This window comes from Pleurodeles waltl, chromosome 4_2, assembly GCF_031143425.1.
Source record: "Pleurodeles waltl isolate 20211129_DDA chromosome 4_2, aPleWal1.hap1.20221129, whole genome shotgun sequence".
NCBI lineage: Eukaryota > Metazoa > Chordata > Amphibia > Caudata > Salamandridae > Pleurodeles > Pleurodeles waltl.
The window spans coordinates 802,835,957-802,854,653 of NC_090443.1; the positions used below are offsets into that span (position 1 = coordinate 802,835,957).

An 18,697-nucleotide genomic window follows, 5' to 3' on the forward strand; every position below is an offset into this window, starting at 1 on the left:
AAATCCAACCCATGGTTAAAAGGTTATCACACACAAGCAGTGCTACAATATTGGTCTCGGACAATAACGGAGCACACCAGCATCATAGGAATGCGCACAGTCCCGGGGTGACCGCCATGGAAAGGCTGGCAGAAAGCTAAGTTGTAATCAGTATGGTGACACTGAGTTCAGCGCCGACGTGGCTGTGTACAACTCAGACTGCCGTCAACAGGTCATGAACGATGTTCCTGGCGGGGATGGCGGGTCCCCTCGCCTGGGTTGTAATGTGGCGGTCGGAATACATGGAGTGCGACGGTCTGTCACCTCAAGTGTGGTGGTCCTTAGACTGCCACACTCTTAATAAGGCCCAAAGTCTCCAAGGTTATGATTTTTGGATTGGCAATCTAAGACTGAAGTCAACAATAGCTATACTGTGATCTGAGAGAGATATTACCATTTGGCCTACCTAAATTGAGGATATTACATTTGAATGCAAAACAATGAACAAACTATTGTGTATGGATTATGCTTTCTACACGTGTCCAACTAAACCAAGATCAGATATCATGCACTGTGAACATAAACCAGAGCTTCAGAATGAAACATTTAATTGTTGCCATTAAAGTCTGTGCTCAAACCCTCACCACAAATATCTTCCACTTGCAGCACTGTGAAATGTTGAGCAGTCTTCTGTAGATATTCTAATTATCCTCAGAACGGAGGCTGAATGGTTTCTAAAGCCATGGGGATAACCCACACTTTTCTTTTATTACAATGTATAGGTCCACAATGTAAATTTGCAGAGCTCCTACTGTGAGGCACCCTATTATTAGGTCTCTGAAAGTGAATAAATTAATTTTACACATATCACAGAAAGGTAAAAAGAAGTGTGGGGACTAGACCTCTTTATTTGTAAAAAAAATAAAAATAATAATAACAAACCAACATTCCAACACAGGATCTGGCTGAAGCTCTAACATCTCTCCGTACACCCCAGAAAGACATCCCCCAATGCCCCCCAAAACACCTGAAAACCAAAGACACCCCATTTATGCCAGATGGCCCCTGCAGCAGTGGGATGAGGTAACACCCAGAACCCTCATTTTCTTCTGATGGACAAAGCATTAATAATAGATTTATTTACCAAAATAAATTATAGGTTCAGGGAATTAAACTGGAAAGGTAAGCAAGAATATGGATTGCTTATGTGGTAATACTGAAAAATATGTTTACGAGGTGATTAGGGATTGAGAAACAGTTCCTCAATTCCTTATTCCTCATTTTGAATGTTATCTGAAATGTTCTTCTGAGTCAGTTTCATGGTTTAGTTTTATACTCAGGGGGCTGCATTCGATTTGGTGGTGTGTGTTGAGAATCGGTGAACTGTGTGCTTGACAGCAGTTAGTATTCTAAACCTTTTTGTACACTTGGATAACACTGGTTATGGTGTGACAGGCTAGGCCCTGTGATGTCCTAAAAGAATGCTGAGGGCAGGCTGATTGGATATTGTCTGAGAGGCCAACAATTGGAATCAGAAGTTCATGCAAGACTGACTGACTGCCATGCAGAGGCACTTGAATTTGAGTTCTGATATCAAAGATCTTAGGGATGTATTTGTTTGAAGTATTACCTGGAGAAACTCTTATACTTAGCATGAGTAAGGCATTAATGCTCACAGTTTTGGAGCGTGAGGTGGTCATCACATCCTCCCAACCTGTCAAGAGTTCTATCTATGCAGAGGCACTGTCTGAAAATATAAGAGAGAGAATGAGTTGCGAGAATCCATGTTGTTGGCACTGGCAGAGCTGAGTAGTGATGCTTTTAAAACCCTGACAGTAAGGTAGAAATGATAAACGTCAATGTGACTATGGTAACTGAATGAACACAGAAATTTAAGGAAGAGATTTGGGTAGAGCAGCACATGTATAATTCTGTTTAAGTCACAATTTATGATGTGAGACTTTTCAGTATTATTTTACACAAGATTAGACAAATTATTGCATTGTTGATAGGATAACCAAAAAGTTGAATGCATGTTTAGATGTGATCTCTTGAAATACTAATGAGGTAAAAAAAGATAATTACCTTAATGTTTCTTAATCTACTTGTGAGGTAACCCTAAAGAGGTGAGATGAAGTGTTTCACCATGTGATACAATAATTGCCTAATAAGATAAACAAAACATTTCTACAAATCTGTCTATACTCATTAACCCTTTTTCTGCTAGGCCTTTTCCCCCTAGAATGCAAAGTACTTTTTTGACTATTTGAGGTAGTTTGCGACTAGGCCACCATAACTGTTTTCCACATTAGGTATGCAAACCAAATTTGCATCCTTTTTTCCCAACATTGTAGGGATTCAAAAGATACACAGGGTTTGTGAATTCCACTGGAGGGGACTTAGAAAATCGGCAAAACATAGCTAAATGTTTTATTTTTGGGAAAAAAGGAAAACAGTGCTCTGCAAAAAAAGTGACTGTTTATTCCCAAAAGATGGCAACAAGGAAAGGCTTGCTCTGCTACCGTCATCATCTTCCTGGCTTTCAGGAACACGCACAGCTGAATAAAAATAAAATAAACCTTTTTTTTTTTTTTTTAACCACCGTTTTGCCATTTTTCAAAGACATTGCCTATTTTTCAGCTTTTAACCTACTTTCAGTTAGTGGTGGAAAGTGGAGTGAAACCCAGAAAGCTATAGACTTCTGAAAAGTAGACCGAATTCTGAGTTTATTAAGAGGTCATTTGTTAGATCCCTCAACATTTAAAAAAAATAAAATAAAAAAAAAAAGGAACTACTGAACTACAAAAATATTGAAAATGAGTAGGACAGAACGTTCTTTTGTGACAAAATTTTCATTTGTAAATTCTTGTCGTAATGGTCAATTTATTAAAGCAACATACAATTATGCCTGCTAGACCCTTCTGGTTGCAGGGATTTATAGGGTTTGTGGGTTTTCAGTGATCCCAAAGTACCTAGAGCCAACACCTAAACAGTATCTTACAATGATTTTTCATTTTGCACCTGGTATAGAGCAATTCATATGGTGAAATATGAAGAGTGAAAAACTGATATCAAGGAAACATATTCATTTCTGAAATAGATATGGCGTTTAGGAGGTGTGGTTAGTTGTACATCTCTAAATATGTGGGTACCCACACTAGCATGTGATTCAGAAGGCGTTTTTCAAAATATTGTCTTTCTTACACACTGGCTTACATTTGGACGGCTCAAATTTAGAGAATACAATTAATAATAAAAATTGTTCTACTGTACTGTATTCATACATGTCTTCTGATAAAATTGGTACTTCACTTGTGTGGGTAAGCATAGTTCCTGCGACAGGAAAGGGACCAAACCACAACATGGACACATCACTTTTTTCCCCCACTGAAAATATACCCTTTATTAAAACGTGGGTAGCTGTGGATTTTGGGCCCTAGGTTAGCGGGCACCTAGGAAAAACCTAGCAAACCAGACACCTAGGGGACTCCAGTGTGTGGTGATTTGCATGGCCCTCATCAGCTTATTGCCCAGAATACCTTGAACCCTGAAACTTCGACTAAAAACACACATTCTCTTCACATTTCTGCGAGGAAAGCTTCTGGAGTCTATGGGGAGCCACAACTTTACTACCACCCAGCATTCCCCCAATACTCCTGATAAAAATGGTATCTCACTTGTGTGGTTAGGGCTAGCGCAAAAAAGCAACATTGAAAAATCAAATTTTTCCACTGAAAACTGACCTTTTTTTGCAATGTGACTATCTGTGGATTTTGGGCCCTAGCTCATCCAGAACCTGAAGAAACCTACACATTTTTGAAAACTGAAAACGTGTGGAATCCAGGTTGTGGTGCTTTGTGTGGCTCTCAGGAAGTTTTCTTACCCAGAAGAACAAGGGACAAAGAAGAGATCTCAGGCTGAAGTCACCTTTGATTCTAAATGGCCCATTTGCTGCTATGTCTAGTTTTAAAGCGTCTTTTAATTCTCACTTTTATTCATCCTTCTAAATACCCCTTATTCTACATATCACTAGATTATCTGCTGCCAGATCCTTTGTGAAGTTTAAGAACATCTAATACATAGAACATGCCTATCTTTCCATGACTATCTTTGATCCACCTTTACTCTGCTAGCTAGATGATCAACAGAGCTTAAGCTAGAGGTAGGATATTATGCTCACCTATACTACCTAGGGGGAGCATAAACACTTGCTTGCACAGTTGAACACATTTACAGTGCCTTGTTCTCTGTGGATTTATAATGTTTATTTATAAACGTCTGTCTCTGAACAAAGACTGTTCTATTTTAGACCTGTTCAAGCGTAAGGTGGTGTGAAAACTAGTACCAAACCTAGTAGCAAATCCATTGCCTATTAAATTACGTTGGAGGGGAAAAAACAGCAAATATTTTACGAAAGTTAGCTTTCAACAAAAAAAGTCCTTTACAAGCTTACATGTTGTCTTTTGTCACTATACCTGTGAAAGATGGGACACGATTGATGGATAAGAGGATGTGTTCTGAAGAAACAGGATAGGAATATTTCTCTGGTTGCACAGCTGTACAAAATGGCTTCCTTTCAAAGATGCATCATGTGTGAGTTCTCCATTGTTAGCCACTATCCCAACTAGATGACTAAGAAAGAAAATATGAAGAACAAACTTAAAAGATCATCTGCAAATGAGTCACCACTTTAAAAAGCAATTTATGACACATGGTTAGCTCCACTTAAGTACTTGCAAACCAAATGAATAATGTTTGATGTTTACATCAAAGGCACACAATAATGATGCACACCTTTAAGCTTCCCAATATATGAATGTATGTTCTGCATAAATGTAATCATAATGAAGTTTGGGAGCATCCTGCTGACTCTGCCACCATCCCCTTGGAAACAACAGGCAGGGGGCAAATAAAAATAACACCAGAACTCGCACCAAAAAACAACATAAATACATGCATTTTGGCATTTTACAAGATGCTCCTGCCTTCTGGTCTCTTTTATAGACAGTCACCTCTGAGCTGGGTGGTCGTAGTCCTAAGGACACCATACCCTGTCAATCGCCAAGATAACAGATATTGGCAAAGCACGTACGTCTCTCCTTTGAAAGGCATTAGCCGATCTTTTAGTTTTGCCAATGCTGAAAAAGTACCATCAAAATGGACAAAATCAGTTATTGCAGATGTTGAAGAGCATTAGCAAAAACAGCACAAAAAAACCCCAAAATTCCCATCTGAAGCCTGACGACATATATGCGCGCATACACCAGATAGCAGGGTCATGATCCTAGGGTGACTATTTTTTGTACTTTTGATTTTATAACTCCATGATTGAGCGTGCGTGTGTGTGTGTGTGGGGGTTAGGGGAGGTGGTAGATAAAAAGAGAAACTGCGTCCAGGTCGTCAAAAAAATGAAAAACAAATTAAAAAAGGACAGGCAGGGAATAAGAAGGGAAGCATGATTAGGTAGCACCTTAGAGATACCATGTGACAGGGAGCAACGGTGAGCAGGGCAATGCCAGGGAGCTAGGTGGGCAAAGCAATGCAGGGTGACTTTGTGCATCCTTGTGTAATTCTAATCAAATCTAGTTACCTAGGTTTCAAAATAAACACAAATAAAATTCGGATGTTAGGGTGTATTTGAAGAGAAAAGAAATACAGGACAAAATGGTTTTAAGATTCAGAAAAACTAGGTAATACAAACAAAAAAAGAATCACAGCTCACACATAAAGCAAACTGTATTTCGTGGGTATTAAGACAGGGTTCATATACGAAAGCACAGGCAGAGGGGTAGGTTCCTATAGCATTTTTCTGAAGTAAAGATGATAAAATGAGTAGCAGCCCCGGGAACAGCCATCATACAGTACTACGACCACAACTCCCTGCTCAACATTCTACTCTCCCACACCACATTCCAAATTCCACCCTTAACCTTCTGCATCCCACATTTAACACATTACATATACAGCCAACGTACCTACAACTCCACACTGGTTTTCTTGTTAAGCAGGATAGGGATACTCCTCATACTACAATTTTGAAAAGGTTACCTTGGTCTAATAAGCAGTATAACAGGGCAAACTACTCAAGTAGTGCAGATCAAAGGGTCCAGTAGGGAATACAGGTGCATTGCAAGGGCACAATACACAGTACAGTTTAGGAGAGAACAACCTAAAAGGTTAACAAGTGATGAGGGGTTTTACAGAAAGGCATGCTGATCAGAAATTGGATCCAGAAATACAGTAATGGGGCAGGAAACATGTGAGGTACTCCTTGCTTTGATATACCAACTTCATTGATTGTCTTGTCTGAGGGAAGAGGAGAAGGAAAATCAGAAAATGTCAACTGATCAGTTGGCACCAGTGTCAATAAAGCTAGGTAGGCTATCCAGTAGAGACTCATTGGATACATTACAATTTCTAATTTATAGGGGCGAAACTGTTACTGGATCAATCAGCTCCTCTTAGGTTGTCCTAGTATTATGGAAATTGTTGCGGAGGTGAAGGAAGACTGGTCTTTTTGGGTTTTCCACCTATCGTCTGAGGGCAATCTCTCTTCCAATTCTAACCAACTGGCCACAGCTGAAACAAAGTGTTTTTGGCACAGTAACCCTACACCCTTATGTTCCTTGACCGTTCCACCTCTTCTTCCCCTCCAAGAGTATTCATGTCCCTTTCACACTGCCAGCTGGAGGTTGATAGGTGACCAGCAGGGGATGGATACGGTGACCTTTGATCTCTACCCCGGTACTGGCACAAGAGAAACGAAGTTGTGATATCATCTAGTACCGTGGTTCCCAACCTTTTGACTCCTGAGGACCCCCAATGAATCATTACTGGAAGCTGGGAACCCCCGAGCAATTTGTACAATTTAAATTTCAAACATTAATTTGCAATACAAGTACACACCAAACAAATACTGAAATTACTAAAGATATAATTATTTTATATTGAAAAAATATGCAAAAATCAAACAATTTTGATGGGAAGGTTAGTGATACATCTCAGTGATTAACTTTTCAATGTTTGGTTTTATTTAAGAAAGTTGAAACCTCAGGTCAGATTCTACATTTCCCAAGCGATTTGTGTTTTTATTTTTTAGGTACATAAGATATGAGAAAACTTTTTCACATCAATATGTGGTGGGGAAAGGAAGTAAAACCATAAGGGCATCTCTCCTCCCCATAACATCTCTGTCACATGTAATTCATTTGTTTTATAGCACCTCTCATACTAGTGTAGGGTGTCCAAGCACTTTTTAAAGGGCTACAAGCTGTAGGATTCACCAGTTATCCACACCAGTAGGCATTTTCTATGAGTGCTGGTCTGGAGAAGCACAAACTGAGGATTCAGAACATAACACAGTGGTTAGCTTTGACCTTAATAATAAGAATGTATTTCTACGCAAGCAACCCTTTTTTAGCAGCATAAGAAAAATAAAAGACTGGGGGGGAACTATAACTTCCTAATTTGTGCCACGCAGTTTACATGGAGCTCCATGATGGCAGTTTATAGGCAACTGTGCTAGATTAAGACTGTAATTTACGAACTGCTCAGTAACAAAATAATCTCTGTAACATAAGCAGTAACCCACTATGATATGCACATAAAATACAGTTCTTTGCATGATACACGTTCTTAGCAGCAGGCATATTAACCATCTGCGCTACCCTAGATGAGTCAACCTGCCACTAGACAAAACTCCTATCTCTCACCAGCCAGTACATTAATCACCAGTTAGCTTGACGCTTTTATTTATTTTTGCCCCATAGCTTTGCAGTGCTTTTAAAACTGATGCACAATGGAAGTAATAAATATAAAAACGCACACTTTCCTGTCAGATGCCCCAGATGGAGAAAAGCTTTTTTTTATTTTTCATGGTAATAACCTAGCATTTTAGCTTTTCCAGACACGCTTTACTGTCACTTATTTGACATTACTGTCGGATTATAAGGGCTTCCATTCACAAATTTAGGAAGGCCTTCTATTTGCCAGAGGAAACGTTTTGAGTTCTCTACTTTCAATATAAAATGTGCAAATCAAACCATGTTGAAGGTACCTACCACAAAAAGGTGCTTGTCCCTTTCTCTGTTATTGACCAATCATTTAAATACCTGCAGGTACTTTTAAACAACAGGTCAAATCTAAGGGGCTCGGAGTAGCCTTATTTGGAACCATTAAAGTAATACAGTTTTGATTCCCATTTAACCTGGCTTTAAAACAATCACACTATGAAAATGGATTTAAGTTCAATGTCAACAACTATTCATGCCAGAGAGGGAGAATGGAAAGTTCTGCACCAGGCAAAACAGAATAGGTAGTCTGCCAGTTATTAACAGCTCATGCCGATAGCGAGATGACCAGGAAGTATCCATTCGCACCTGTAGAACAGTTATGTTCCACTGGTCTCCTTGCATTTCATAAACCTTTGATCACAATTTGTTTGGTTCTCACAGCTCATGTGGCTGCGGATCCAGTGGTCAGCGATTAATAGCATTCAATCATTTAGTTCTGAATGAGGTACACACACAAATACAATGTCATTCCTGATCACCTACCTGCTCTTCCCTTAAATTCTAATTGCACTTTAACCCGTGGTAACCTATTTTTTTCACATTTAACAATCCGTTTCTGATCCTTATCTAATAAATCCCTCCAACGTCTTATACCCAGACCCTCAAACAAAGTTATACTAATTTTAAATCAATAGAAATATTTGTAAACTCACATTTAAAGTTTGATTCATGAAAACTGTCTAAAATGGTTCACGAGCTGAGAGCTGGGCTGACTCCCACATAAGTACCCATAAGGAGAATGTTGTAGAATATGATGTGACAATAAAGAAGTAAATAAAAACACCAGGTGAGTCATACGAACCCATGTGCCAGTCGCTCATGACAAACAGAGAGATGATGGAAGCTCCAGTTACTGTGTATACTAGTCAAAAGTGATACTCTCAAGATGAGTGTTAACCATTTTGGTTATTGATCATCATCAACAACATTTCCCAGGGTGATTAGATGGAGACATTGGAAAGTGTCTAAATCCATTTTTCAAGGTGACAGCTTGCTTCCATTAAAGACTTTGTATATAGCAAAGAAACAACAATAATCTATTTTGTTTCTTTCTTATATATCAGTGCTTGCAACTTTCATGCAAGGTTTGTCAAGTGTTCCATTCCCCTTAACTGGCCATCGAGGCTAGAGTGTCTCTGGATCCTTTGAACCTTACTGAGAATTGTCACAACTACTTATTACATCAGCTTGAGGTTGCTATGTACCACATGACTGTCTACTGCTCTGTAAAACAGTTTAAACCAAAAATGTCCTTTAATAAAATGCTGGATTCTGGAGACCTCCATGGTGGTCCAGAGTTTTCATGCTTGACCATTTTTTCCCAGCAGGTGATTTTGACATTTGTAAAGAAACAACGTAAAAAAGGGCTGTATTTCGGAACTGACATCGTACATCAGAAAGCAGGAATTGTAATATAACCTATGGTGAATTTTGGGAACCTGATGACCTACAAGAGTTTTTGAATTAGAATTGTGGTTGGATTTTGAAAACATCAATCATCGTTCAGAGAGAGGTGATCCACCACATGTAAATGAAAAAGTCCTTCCCGCTACATAAGTCTATTAGAAATCCAGCACAGTCACATACCGGGATAGGAACATGAGACACAAATATCCATGAGACAATCAAGATAGTATTAAAAAAATATCAAGAAATCTAAATAAGGCATCTGAGAGCAAAACCAAGGAAAGGTGTGTTGAAAAAATTTTACCAACACAGAGTTACCTGGTAATTTCTTTATTGGCCTGATATTAAGAGTCCAGCTCTCCCTATACTTTGTTTTACAAAAACGTACTTTTCCAGATCTTAGCCTTCCTAGTAGTACTAATAACATGGTCCACCAATACACTCTATAGAAGAAGCCATGCCCACTCAACATAACATTGTGTGTACTGTCTAAATCTCACTAACTACCATTCCCTCTAGATGAGCACACAAGGATTAATAACATGACACTTTTCCCCGTTGTTAAACAAATGTGTTTTAATAAGACAGTAATATACCAGTGCAGAATAAATGAATGAAGCGGTGGTAACTGTTATATGGGTTTATGTAGCAGCAACATAAGAGACTCGCTTCCTTTATCTAAGGTTTGTGGCCTTAACTGCAGTTGCAAATTGCTAAAAAATCATTTGGTGCCCATGCCTTGGAAGCACTTCTTCAACACTGTGATACTAAAGTCACATGGAAAAAAGGAATTCTAGCAACAAAAGTGGCTGCCTTGTGATTCCGAATATACTGAAGAATGGATAAGCTGCATGAAATCTCTTCTGAAAGGATAGTGGAAATCCCTGAAATGAGGAAGCAAAATGCAGACCAGCACCACATTACTGTATCAACAACTGCTCTGGCCTGGGACCAGGCCCCTTTGACAGATATCTAAATTTTTCCTGTTCGAAACAAGAACAATGGTCTTCTGTGATAATGGGCCCTTTCAAATCTTCAGCACATGATGGAGATCAGTAAGGGGCATACCTCTGGTGAAGTCATCACAGAAATTATGACAACCTACTTCAAATAGGCTTTATAGACAAGTTGCAAAAATAAAGGGGGAGAGCAATAGGCAACTGCCTAGTGCAGTAGGTGTATGCTTCGAAGCATTTGGCACAAGACAGACTGACAGTTGCTGGATGTGACGAAAAAATGGCTAGAACCCAGCATTGTAGAGAGAACGAGGCACAATGTCAATGAGAAAAAGAACATGAAACTTTTGAGAAGTGTTTTTAATAAGACGTTTCAAAGGCAAAATCAACAGGCAGAAAAACAGAACTGAGGTGGTAGTTAAAAGTGATTGTCGGAAATTGGGTTTTTGGTTGAGGGGTGGGGGGTGATGATCCTTCTCAAGCAACAAATACAACCCGTGTCAACAAACGTCACCAAATTAACCTGCGCTTAACCCTCTGGTAGCTTGGTATAAAAACAGTAATGCTTAACGTAAGAGACAACGTGTAAAGCATTTATGCAGTACACAAACAGTAATAAAGTGAAAACACAACACAAAGGATATCCACACCAATTTAGAAAATTAGAGTAAAACATAATAAATAAAAGGAGACTAACCGCAGCTGTATGCAGCTGAAGAGTCTAGAATAAGGTTAAAAGTGGCCCGCTTTAGTTGTATTCAGGTTGAGGGAGGACCTGGCTTGGCACTTCGGGCTGGACTGTTCCGATTGGAGCAGGGTCAAGACTGATTTGCATATACCTGGGTCCAAACTGAGGTGCCATGGTGTGCAAAACAACAATGGATTGGGAGGCAGCCTGAGTGTAAGGAAATGCCTCCTTGGCATGGTTGCCCCCTGACTTTTTGCCTTTGCTGATGCTATGTTTACAATTGAAAGTGTGCTGAGGCCTGCTAACCAGGCCCCAGCACCAGTGTTCTTTCCCTAACCTGTACTTTGGTATCCACAATTGGCAGACCCTGGCATCCAGATAAGTCCCTTGTAACTGGTACTTCTAGTACCAAGGGCCCTGATGCCAAGGAAGGTCTCTAAGGGCTGCAGCATGTCTTATGCCACCCTGGAGACCTCTCACTCAGCACAGACACACTGCTTGCCAGCTTGTGTGTGCTAGTGAGGACAAAACGAGTAAGTCGACATGGCACTCCCCTCAGGGTGCCATGCCAGCCTCTCACTGCCTATGCAGTATAGGTAAGACACCCCTCTAGCAGGCCTTACAGCCCTAAGGCAGGGTGCACTATACCATAGGTGAGGGTACCAGTGCATGAGCATGGTACCCCTACAGTGTCTAAACAAAACCTTAGACATTGTAAGTGCAGGGTAGCCATAAGAGTGTATGGTCTGGGAGCCTGTCAAACACGAACTCCACAGCACCATAATGGCTACACTGAAAACTGGGAAGTTTGGTATCAAACTTCTCAGCACAATAAATGCACACTGATGCCAGTGTACATTTTATTGTAAAATACACCACAGAGGGCACCTTAGAGGTGCCCCCTGAAACTTAACCGACTATCTGTGTAGGCTGACTAGTTTTAGCAGCCTGCCACAAACCGAGACATGTTGCTGGCCCCATGGGGAGAGTGCCTTTGTCACTCTGAGGCCAGTAACAAAGCCTGCACTGGGTGGAGATGCTAACACCTCTCCCAGGCAGGAATTGTCACACCTGGCGGTGAGCCTCAAAGGCTCACCTCCTTTGTGCCAACCCAGCAGGACACTCCAGCTAGTGGAGTTGCCCGCCCCCTCCGGCCAGGCCCCAATTTTGGCGGCAAGGCCGGAGAAAATAATGAGAATAACAAGGAGGAGTCACTGGCCAGTCAGGACAGCCCCTAAGGTGTCCTGAGCTGAGGTGACTCTAACTTTTAGAAATCCTCCATCTTGCAGATGGAGGATTCCCCCAATAGGGTTAGGATTGTGACCCCCTCCCCTTGGGAGGAGGCACAAAGAGGGTGTACCCACCCTCAGGGCTAGTAGCCATTGGCTACTAACCCCCCAGACCTAAACACGCCCTTAAATTTAGTATTTAAGGGCTACCCTGAACCCTAGAAAATTAGATTCCTGCAACTACAAGAAGAAGGACTGCCTAGCTGAAAACCCCTGCAGAGGAAGACCAGAAGACGACAACTGCCTTGGCTCCAGAAACTCACCGGCCTGTCTCCTGCCTTCCAAAGATCCTGCTCCAGCGACGCCTTCCAAAGGGACCAGCGACCTCGACATCCTCTGAGGACTGCCCCGGCTTCGAAAAGACAAGAAACTCCCGAGGACAGCGGACCTGCTCCAAGAAAAGCTGCAACTTTGTTTCCAGCAGCTTTAAAGAACCCTGCAAGCTCCCCGCAAGAAGCGTGAGACTTGCAACACTGCACCCGGCGACCCCGACTCGGCTGGTGGCGATCCTACACCTCAGGAGGGACCCCAGGACTACTCTGATACTGTGAGTACCAAAACCTGTCCCCCCTGAGCCCCCACAGCGCCGCCTGCAGAGGGAATCCCGAGGCTTCCCCTGACCGCGACTCTTTGAACCTAAAGTCCCGACGCCTGGGAGAGACCCTGCACCCGCAGCCCCCAGGACTTGAAGGACCGGACTTTCACTGGAGAAGTGACCCCCAGGAGTCCCTCTCCCTTGCCCAAGTGGAGGTTTCCCCGAGGAATCCCCCCCTTGCCTGCCTGCAGCGCTGAAGAGATCCCGAGATCTCTCATAGACTTCCATTACAAACCCGACGCTTGTTTCTACACTGCACCCGGCCGCCCCCGCGCTGCTGAGGGTGAAATTTCTGTGTGGACTTGTGTCCCCCCCGGTGCCCTACAAAACCCCCCTGGTCTGCCCTCCGAAGACGCGGGTACTTACCTGCAAGCAGACCGGAACCGGGGCACCCCCTTCTCTCCATTCTAGCCTATGTGTTTTGGGCACCACTTTGAACTCTGCACCTGACCGGCCCTGAGCTGCTGGTGTGGTGACTTTGGGGTTGCTCTGAACCCCCAACGGTGGGCTACCTTGGACCAAGAACTGAACCCTGTAAGTGTCTTACTTACCTGGTAAAACTAACAAATACTTACCTCCTCTAGGAACTGTGAAAATTGCACTGTGTCCACTTTTAAAACAGCTATTTGTGAATAACTTGAAAAGTATACATGCAATTTTTATGATTTAAAGTTCCTAAAGTACTTACCTGCAATACCTTTCAAATGAGCTATTACATGTAGAATTTGAACCTGTGGTTCTTAAAATAAACTAAGAAAAGATATTTTTCTATATAAAAACCTATTGGCTGGATTTGTCTCTGAGTGTGTGTACCTCATTTATTGTCTATGTGTATGTACAACAAATGCTTAACACTACTCCTTGGATAAGCCTACTGCTCGACCACACTACCACAAAATAGAGCATTAGTATTATCTCTTTTTACCACTATTTTACCTCTAAGGGGAACCCTTGGATTCTGTGCATGCTATTCCTTACTTTGAAATAGCACATACAGAGCCAACTTCCTACATTGGTGGATCAGCGGTGGGGTACAAGACTTTGCATTTGCTGGACTACTCAGCCAATACCTGATCACACGACAAATTCCAAAATTGTCATTAGAAATTGATTTTTGCAATTTGAAAAGTTTTCTAAATTCTTAAAAGACCTGCTAGGGCCTTGTGTTAGATCCTGTTTAGCATTTCTTTTAGAGTTTAAAAGTTTATAAAAGTTTGAATTAGAACCTAGAACTAGTTGTAGATTCTTAAAAAGTATTCCAACTTTTAGAAGCAAAATGTCTAGCACAGATGTGACTGTGGTGGAACTCGACACCACACCTTACCTCCATCTTAAGATGAGGGAGCTAAGGTCACTCTGTAAAATAAAGAAAATAACAATGGGCCCCAAACCTACCAAAATACAGCTCCAGGAGCTTTTGGCAGAGTTTGAAAAGGCCAACCCCTCTGAGGGTGGCAACTCAGAGGAAGAGGATAGTGACTTGGAGGACAATTCCCCCCTACCAGTCCTATCTAGGGAGAACAGGGTCCCTCAAACCCTGACTCCTAAAATAATAGTCAGAGATGCTGGTTCCCTCACAGGAGAGACCAACACCTCTGAAATCACTGAGGATAGCCCCAGTGAAGAGGACATCCAGTTAGCCAGGATGGCCAAAAGATTGGCTTTGGAAAGACAGATCCTAGCCATAGAGAGGGAAAGACAAGAGATGGGCCTAGGACCCATCAATGGTGGCAGCAACATAAATAGGGTCAGAGATTCTCCTGACATGTTGAAAATCCCTAAAGGGATTGTAACTAAATATGAAGATGGTGATGACATCACCAAATGGTTCACAGCTTTTGAGAGGGCTTGTGTAACCAGAAAAGTGAACAGATCTCACTGGGGTGCTCTCCTTTGGGAAATGTTCACAGGAAAGTGTAGGGATAGACTCCTCACACTCTCTGGACAAGATGCAGAATCTTATGACCTCATGAAGGGTACCCTGATTGAGGGCTTTGGATTCTCCACTGAGGAGTATAGGATTAGATTCAGGGGGGCTCAAAAATCCTCGAGCCAGACCTGGGTTGACTTTGTAGACTACTCAGTGAAAACACTAGATGGTTGGATTCAAGGCAGTGGTGTAAGTAATTATGATGGGCTGTACAATTTATTTGTGAAAGAACACCTATTGAGTAATTGTTTCAATGATAAACTGCATCAGCATCTGGTAGACCTAGGACCAATTTCTCCCCAAGAATTGGGAAAGAAGGCGGACCATTGGGTCAAGACAAGGGTGTCCAAGACTTCAACAGGGGGTGACCAAAAGAAAGGGGTCACAAAGACTCCCCAGGGGAAGGGTGATGAGACAACCAAAACTAAAAATAGTAAAGAGTCTTCTACAGGCCCCCAAAAACCTGCACAGGAGGGTGGGCCCAGAGCCTCTTCACAAAACAATGGGTACAAGGGTAAAAACTTTGATCCCAAAAAGGCCTGGTGTCATAGCTGTAAACAGCATGGACACCAAACTGGAGACAAGGCCTGTCCCAAGAAAGGTTCCACTCCAAACTCCCATCCAGGTAACACTGGTATGGCTAGTCTCCAAGTGGGATCAACAGTGTGCCCAGAGCAAATCAGGGTCCACACTGAAGCTACTCTAGTTTCTGAGGGTGGGGTGGATTTAGCCACACTAGCTGTCTGGCCGCCTAACATGCAAAAATACAGACAGCAACTCTTAATTAATGGGACTAGAATAGAGGGCCTGAGGGATACAGGTGCCAGTGTCACCATGGTGACAGAGAAACTGGTTTCCCCTGGCCAATACCTGACTGGAAAAACTTACACAGTCACCAACGCTGACAATCAGAGAAAAGTACATCCCATGGCAATGGTTACTTTAGAATGGGGAGGGGTCAATGGCCTGAAACAGGTGGTGGTCTCCTCAAATATCCCAGTGGACTGTCTGCTTGGAAATGACCTGGAGTCCTCAGCATGGGCTGAGGTAGAGCTAAAAACCCATGCAGCAATGCTGGGTATCCCTGAACTGGTGAGTGTGAAAACAAGAGCACAGTGCAAGGCACAGGGTGAACAAGTAGAGCTGGAGTCTGGAAGAATGGCCCAGCCTACCAAGAGAATAGGAAAGTCAGTTGGGAAACCAACTGCAACACAGCAAAAGAAAGGGAACCTCTCTTCTCAGGAAGAAGTTCTGCCCTCTGAGGGAACTGAGCCTTTGGAGCTTGAACCTTATCAGGTTGAGCTCTTAGGCCCAGGGGGACCCTCAAGGGAGGAGCTGTGTAAGGGACAAGAAACCTGTCCCTCTCTTGAAGGCCTTAGGCAGCAAGCTGCTGAAGAGTCCAAAGGCAAGAAAAATGGAACGCATAGGGTCTATTGGGAAGATGGACTCCTGTACACTGAGGCCAGAGACCCCAAACCTGGTGCCACTAGGAGAGTGGTAGTGCCTCAGCTGTTCAGGAAGTTCATCCTAACATTGGCCCATGACATTCCCCTTGCTGGACATTTGGGACAAACCAAGACGTGGGAGAGGTTAGTCAACCACTTCTACTGGCCCAATATGTCCAACATGGTTAAGGAGTTTTGCCTCTCCTGCCCCACCTGTCAAGCCAGTGGTAAGACAGGTGGGCATCCAAAGGCCCCCCTCATTCCACTTCCAGTGGTGGGGGTTCCCTTTGAAAGAGTGGGTGTGGACATAGTTGGTCCACTGGAACCTCCCACAGCCTCAGGAAATATGTATATCCTGGTAGTAGTGGATCATGCTACCAGGTATCCTGAAGCTATTCCCCTTAGGTCGACTACTGCCCCTGCAGTAGCCAAGGCCCTCATTGGTATCTTTACCAGAGTGGGTTTCCCTAAGGAGGTGGTGTCTGACAGAGGTACCAACTTCATGTCAGCATACCTAAAGCACATGTGGAATGAGTGTGGAGTGACTTATAAATTCACTACACCATACCATCCACAAACTAATGGCTTGGTTGAGAGATTCAACAAGACATTAAAAGGCATGATCATGGGGCTCCCAGAAAAGCTCAAAAGGAGATGGGATGTCCTCTTGCCATGTCTGCTTTTCGCTTACAGAGAGGTGCCACAGAAGGGAGTAGGATTCTCACCCTTTGAACTTCTGTTTGGTCATCCTGTAAGGGGACCACTTGCTCTTGTTAAAGAAGGCTGGGAGAGACCTCTCCATGAGCCAAAACAAGACATAGTGGACTATGTACTTGGCCTTCGCTCTAGAATGGCAGAGTACATGGAAAAGGCAACCAAAAACCTTGAGGCCAGCCAACAGCTCCAGAAGTTTTGGTATGACCAAAAGGCTGCACTGGTTGAGTTCCAACCAGGGCAGAAAGTCTGGGTTCTGGAGCCTGTGGCTCCCAGGGCACTCCAGGACAAATGGAGTGGCCCTTACCCAGTACTAGAGAGGAAGAGTCAGGTCACCTACTTGGTGGACCTGGGCACAAGCAGGAGCCCCAAGAGGGTGATCCATGTAAACCGCCTTAAGCTCTTCCACGACAGGGCTGATGTCAATCTGTTGATGGTAACAGATGAGGATCAGGAGGCAGAGAGTGAACCTCTCCCTGATCTTCTGTCATCAGACCCAAAAGATGGGACAGTAGATGGAGTGATCTACTCAGACACCCTCTCTGGCCAACAGCAAGCTGATTGTAGGAGAGTCCTACAACAGTTTCCTGAACTCTTCTCCTTAACCCCTGGTCAGACACACCTGTGTACCCATGATGTGGACACAGGAGACAGCATGCCTGTCAAGAACAAAATCTTTAGACAATCTGACCATGTTAAAGAAAGCATCAAGGTGGAAGTCCACAAGATGCTGGAATTGGGAGTAATTGAGCGCTCTGACAGCCCCTGGGCTAGCCCAGTGGTCTTAGTCCCCAAACCTCACACCAAAGATGGAAAGAAAGAGATGAGGTTTTGTGTGGACTACAGAGGGCTCAATTCTGTCACCAAGACAGATGCCCATCCAATTCCAAGAGCTGATGAGCTCATTGATAAATTAGGTGCTGCCAAATTTCTAAGTACCTTTGACTTGACAGCAGGGTACTGGCAAATAAAAATGGCACCTGGAGCAAAAGAAAAGACAGCATTCTCCACACCTGATGGGCATTATCAGTTTACTGTTATGCCCTTTGGTTTAAAGAATGCCCCTGCCACCTTCCAAAGGTTGGTGAATCAAGTCCTTGCTGGCTTGGAGTCCTTTAGCACAGCTTATCTTGATGATATTGCTGTCTTTAGCTCCACCTGGCAGGATCACCTGGTCCACCTGAGGAAGGTTTTGAAGGCTCTGCAATCTGCAGGCCTCTCTATCAAGGCATCCAAATGCCAGATAGGGCAGGGAACTGTGGTTTACTTGGGACACCTTGTAGGTGGAGGCCAAGTTCAGCCACTCCAACCCAAGATCCAGACTATTCTGGACTGGGTAGCTTCAAAACCCCAGACTCAAGTCAGGGCATTCCTTGGCTTGACTGGGTATTACAGGAGGTTTGTGAAGGGATATGGATCCATTGTGACAGCCCTCACTGAACTCACCTCCAAGAAAATGCCCAAGAAAGTAAACTGGACTGTGGAATGCCAACAGGCCTTTGACACCCTGAAACAGGCAATGTGCTCAGCACCAGTTCTAAAAGCTCCAGATTATTCTAAGCAGTTCATTGTGCAGACTGATGCCTCTGAACATGGGATAGGGGCAGTTTTGTCCCAAACAA

At 43.0% G+C, this 18,697-nt stretch overlaps 1 protein-coding gene across 3 annotated transcripts in view; it reads right to left on the bottom strand.

Annotated features, from left to right (window-relative positions):
• Nucleotides 1-18,697, bottom strand: part of LOC138293309 (methylcrotonoyl-CoA carboxylase beta chain, mitochondrial-like) — a 249,102-nt gene that overhangs the window by 77,411 nt on the left and 152,994 nt on the right. For all 3 annotated transcript variants that reach the window (XM_069232456.1, XM_069232454.1, XM_069232455.1), the window contains one exon: nucleotides 4,455-4,611. In XM_069232456.1, coding sequence (XP_069088557.1) covers nucleotides 4,455-4,611 — 157 coding nt within the window. The remainder of the gene's footprint in view (nucleotides 1-4,454; nucleotides 4,612-18,697) is intronic.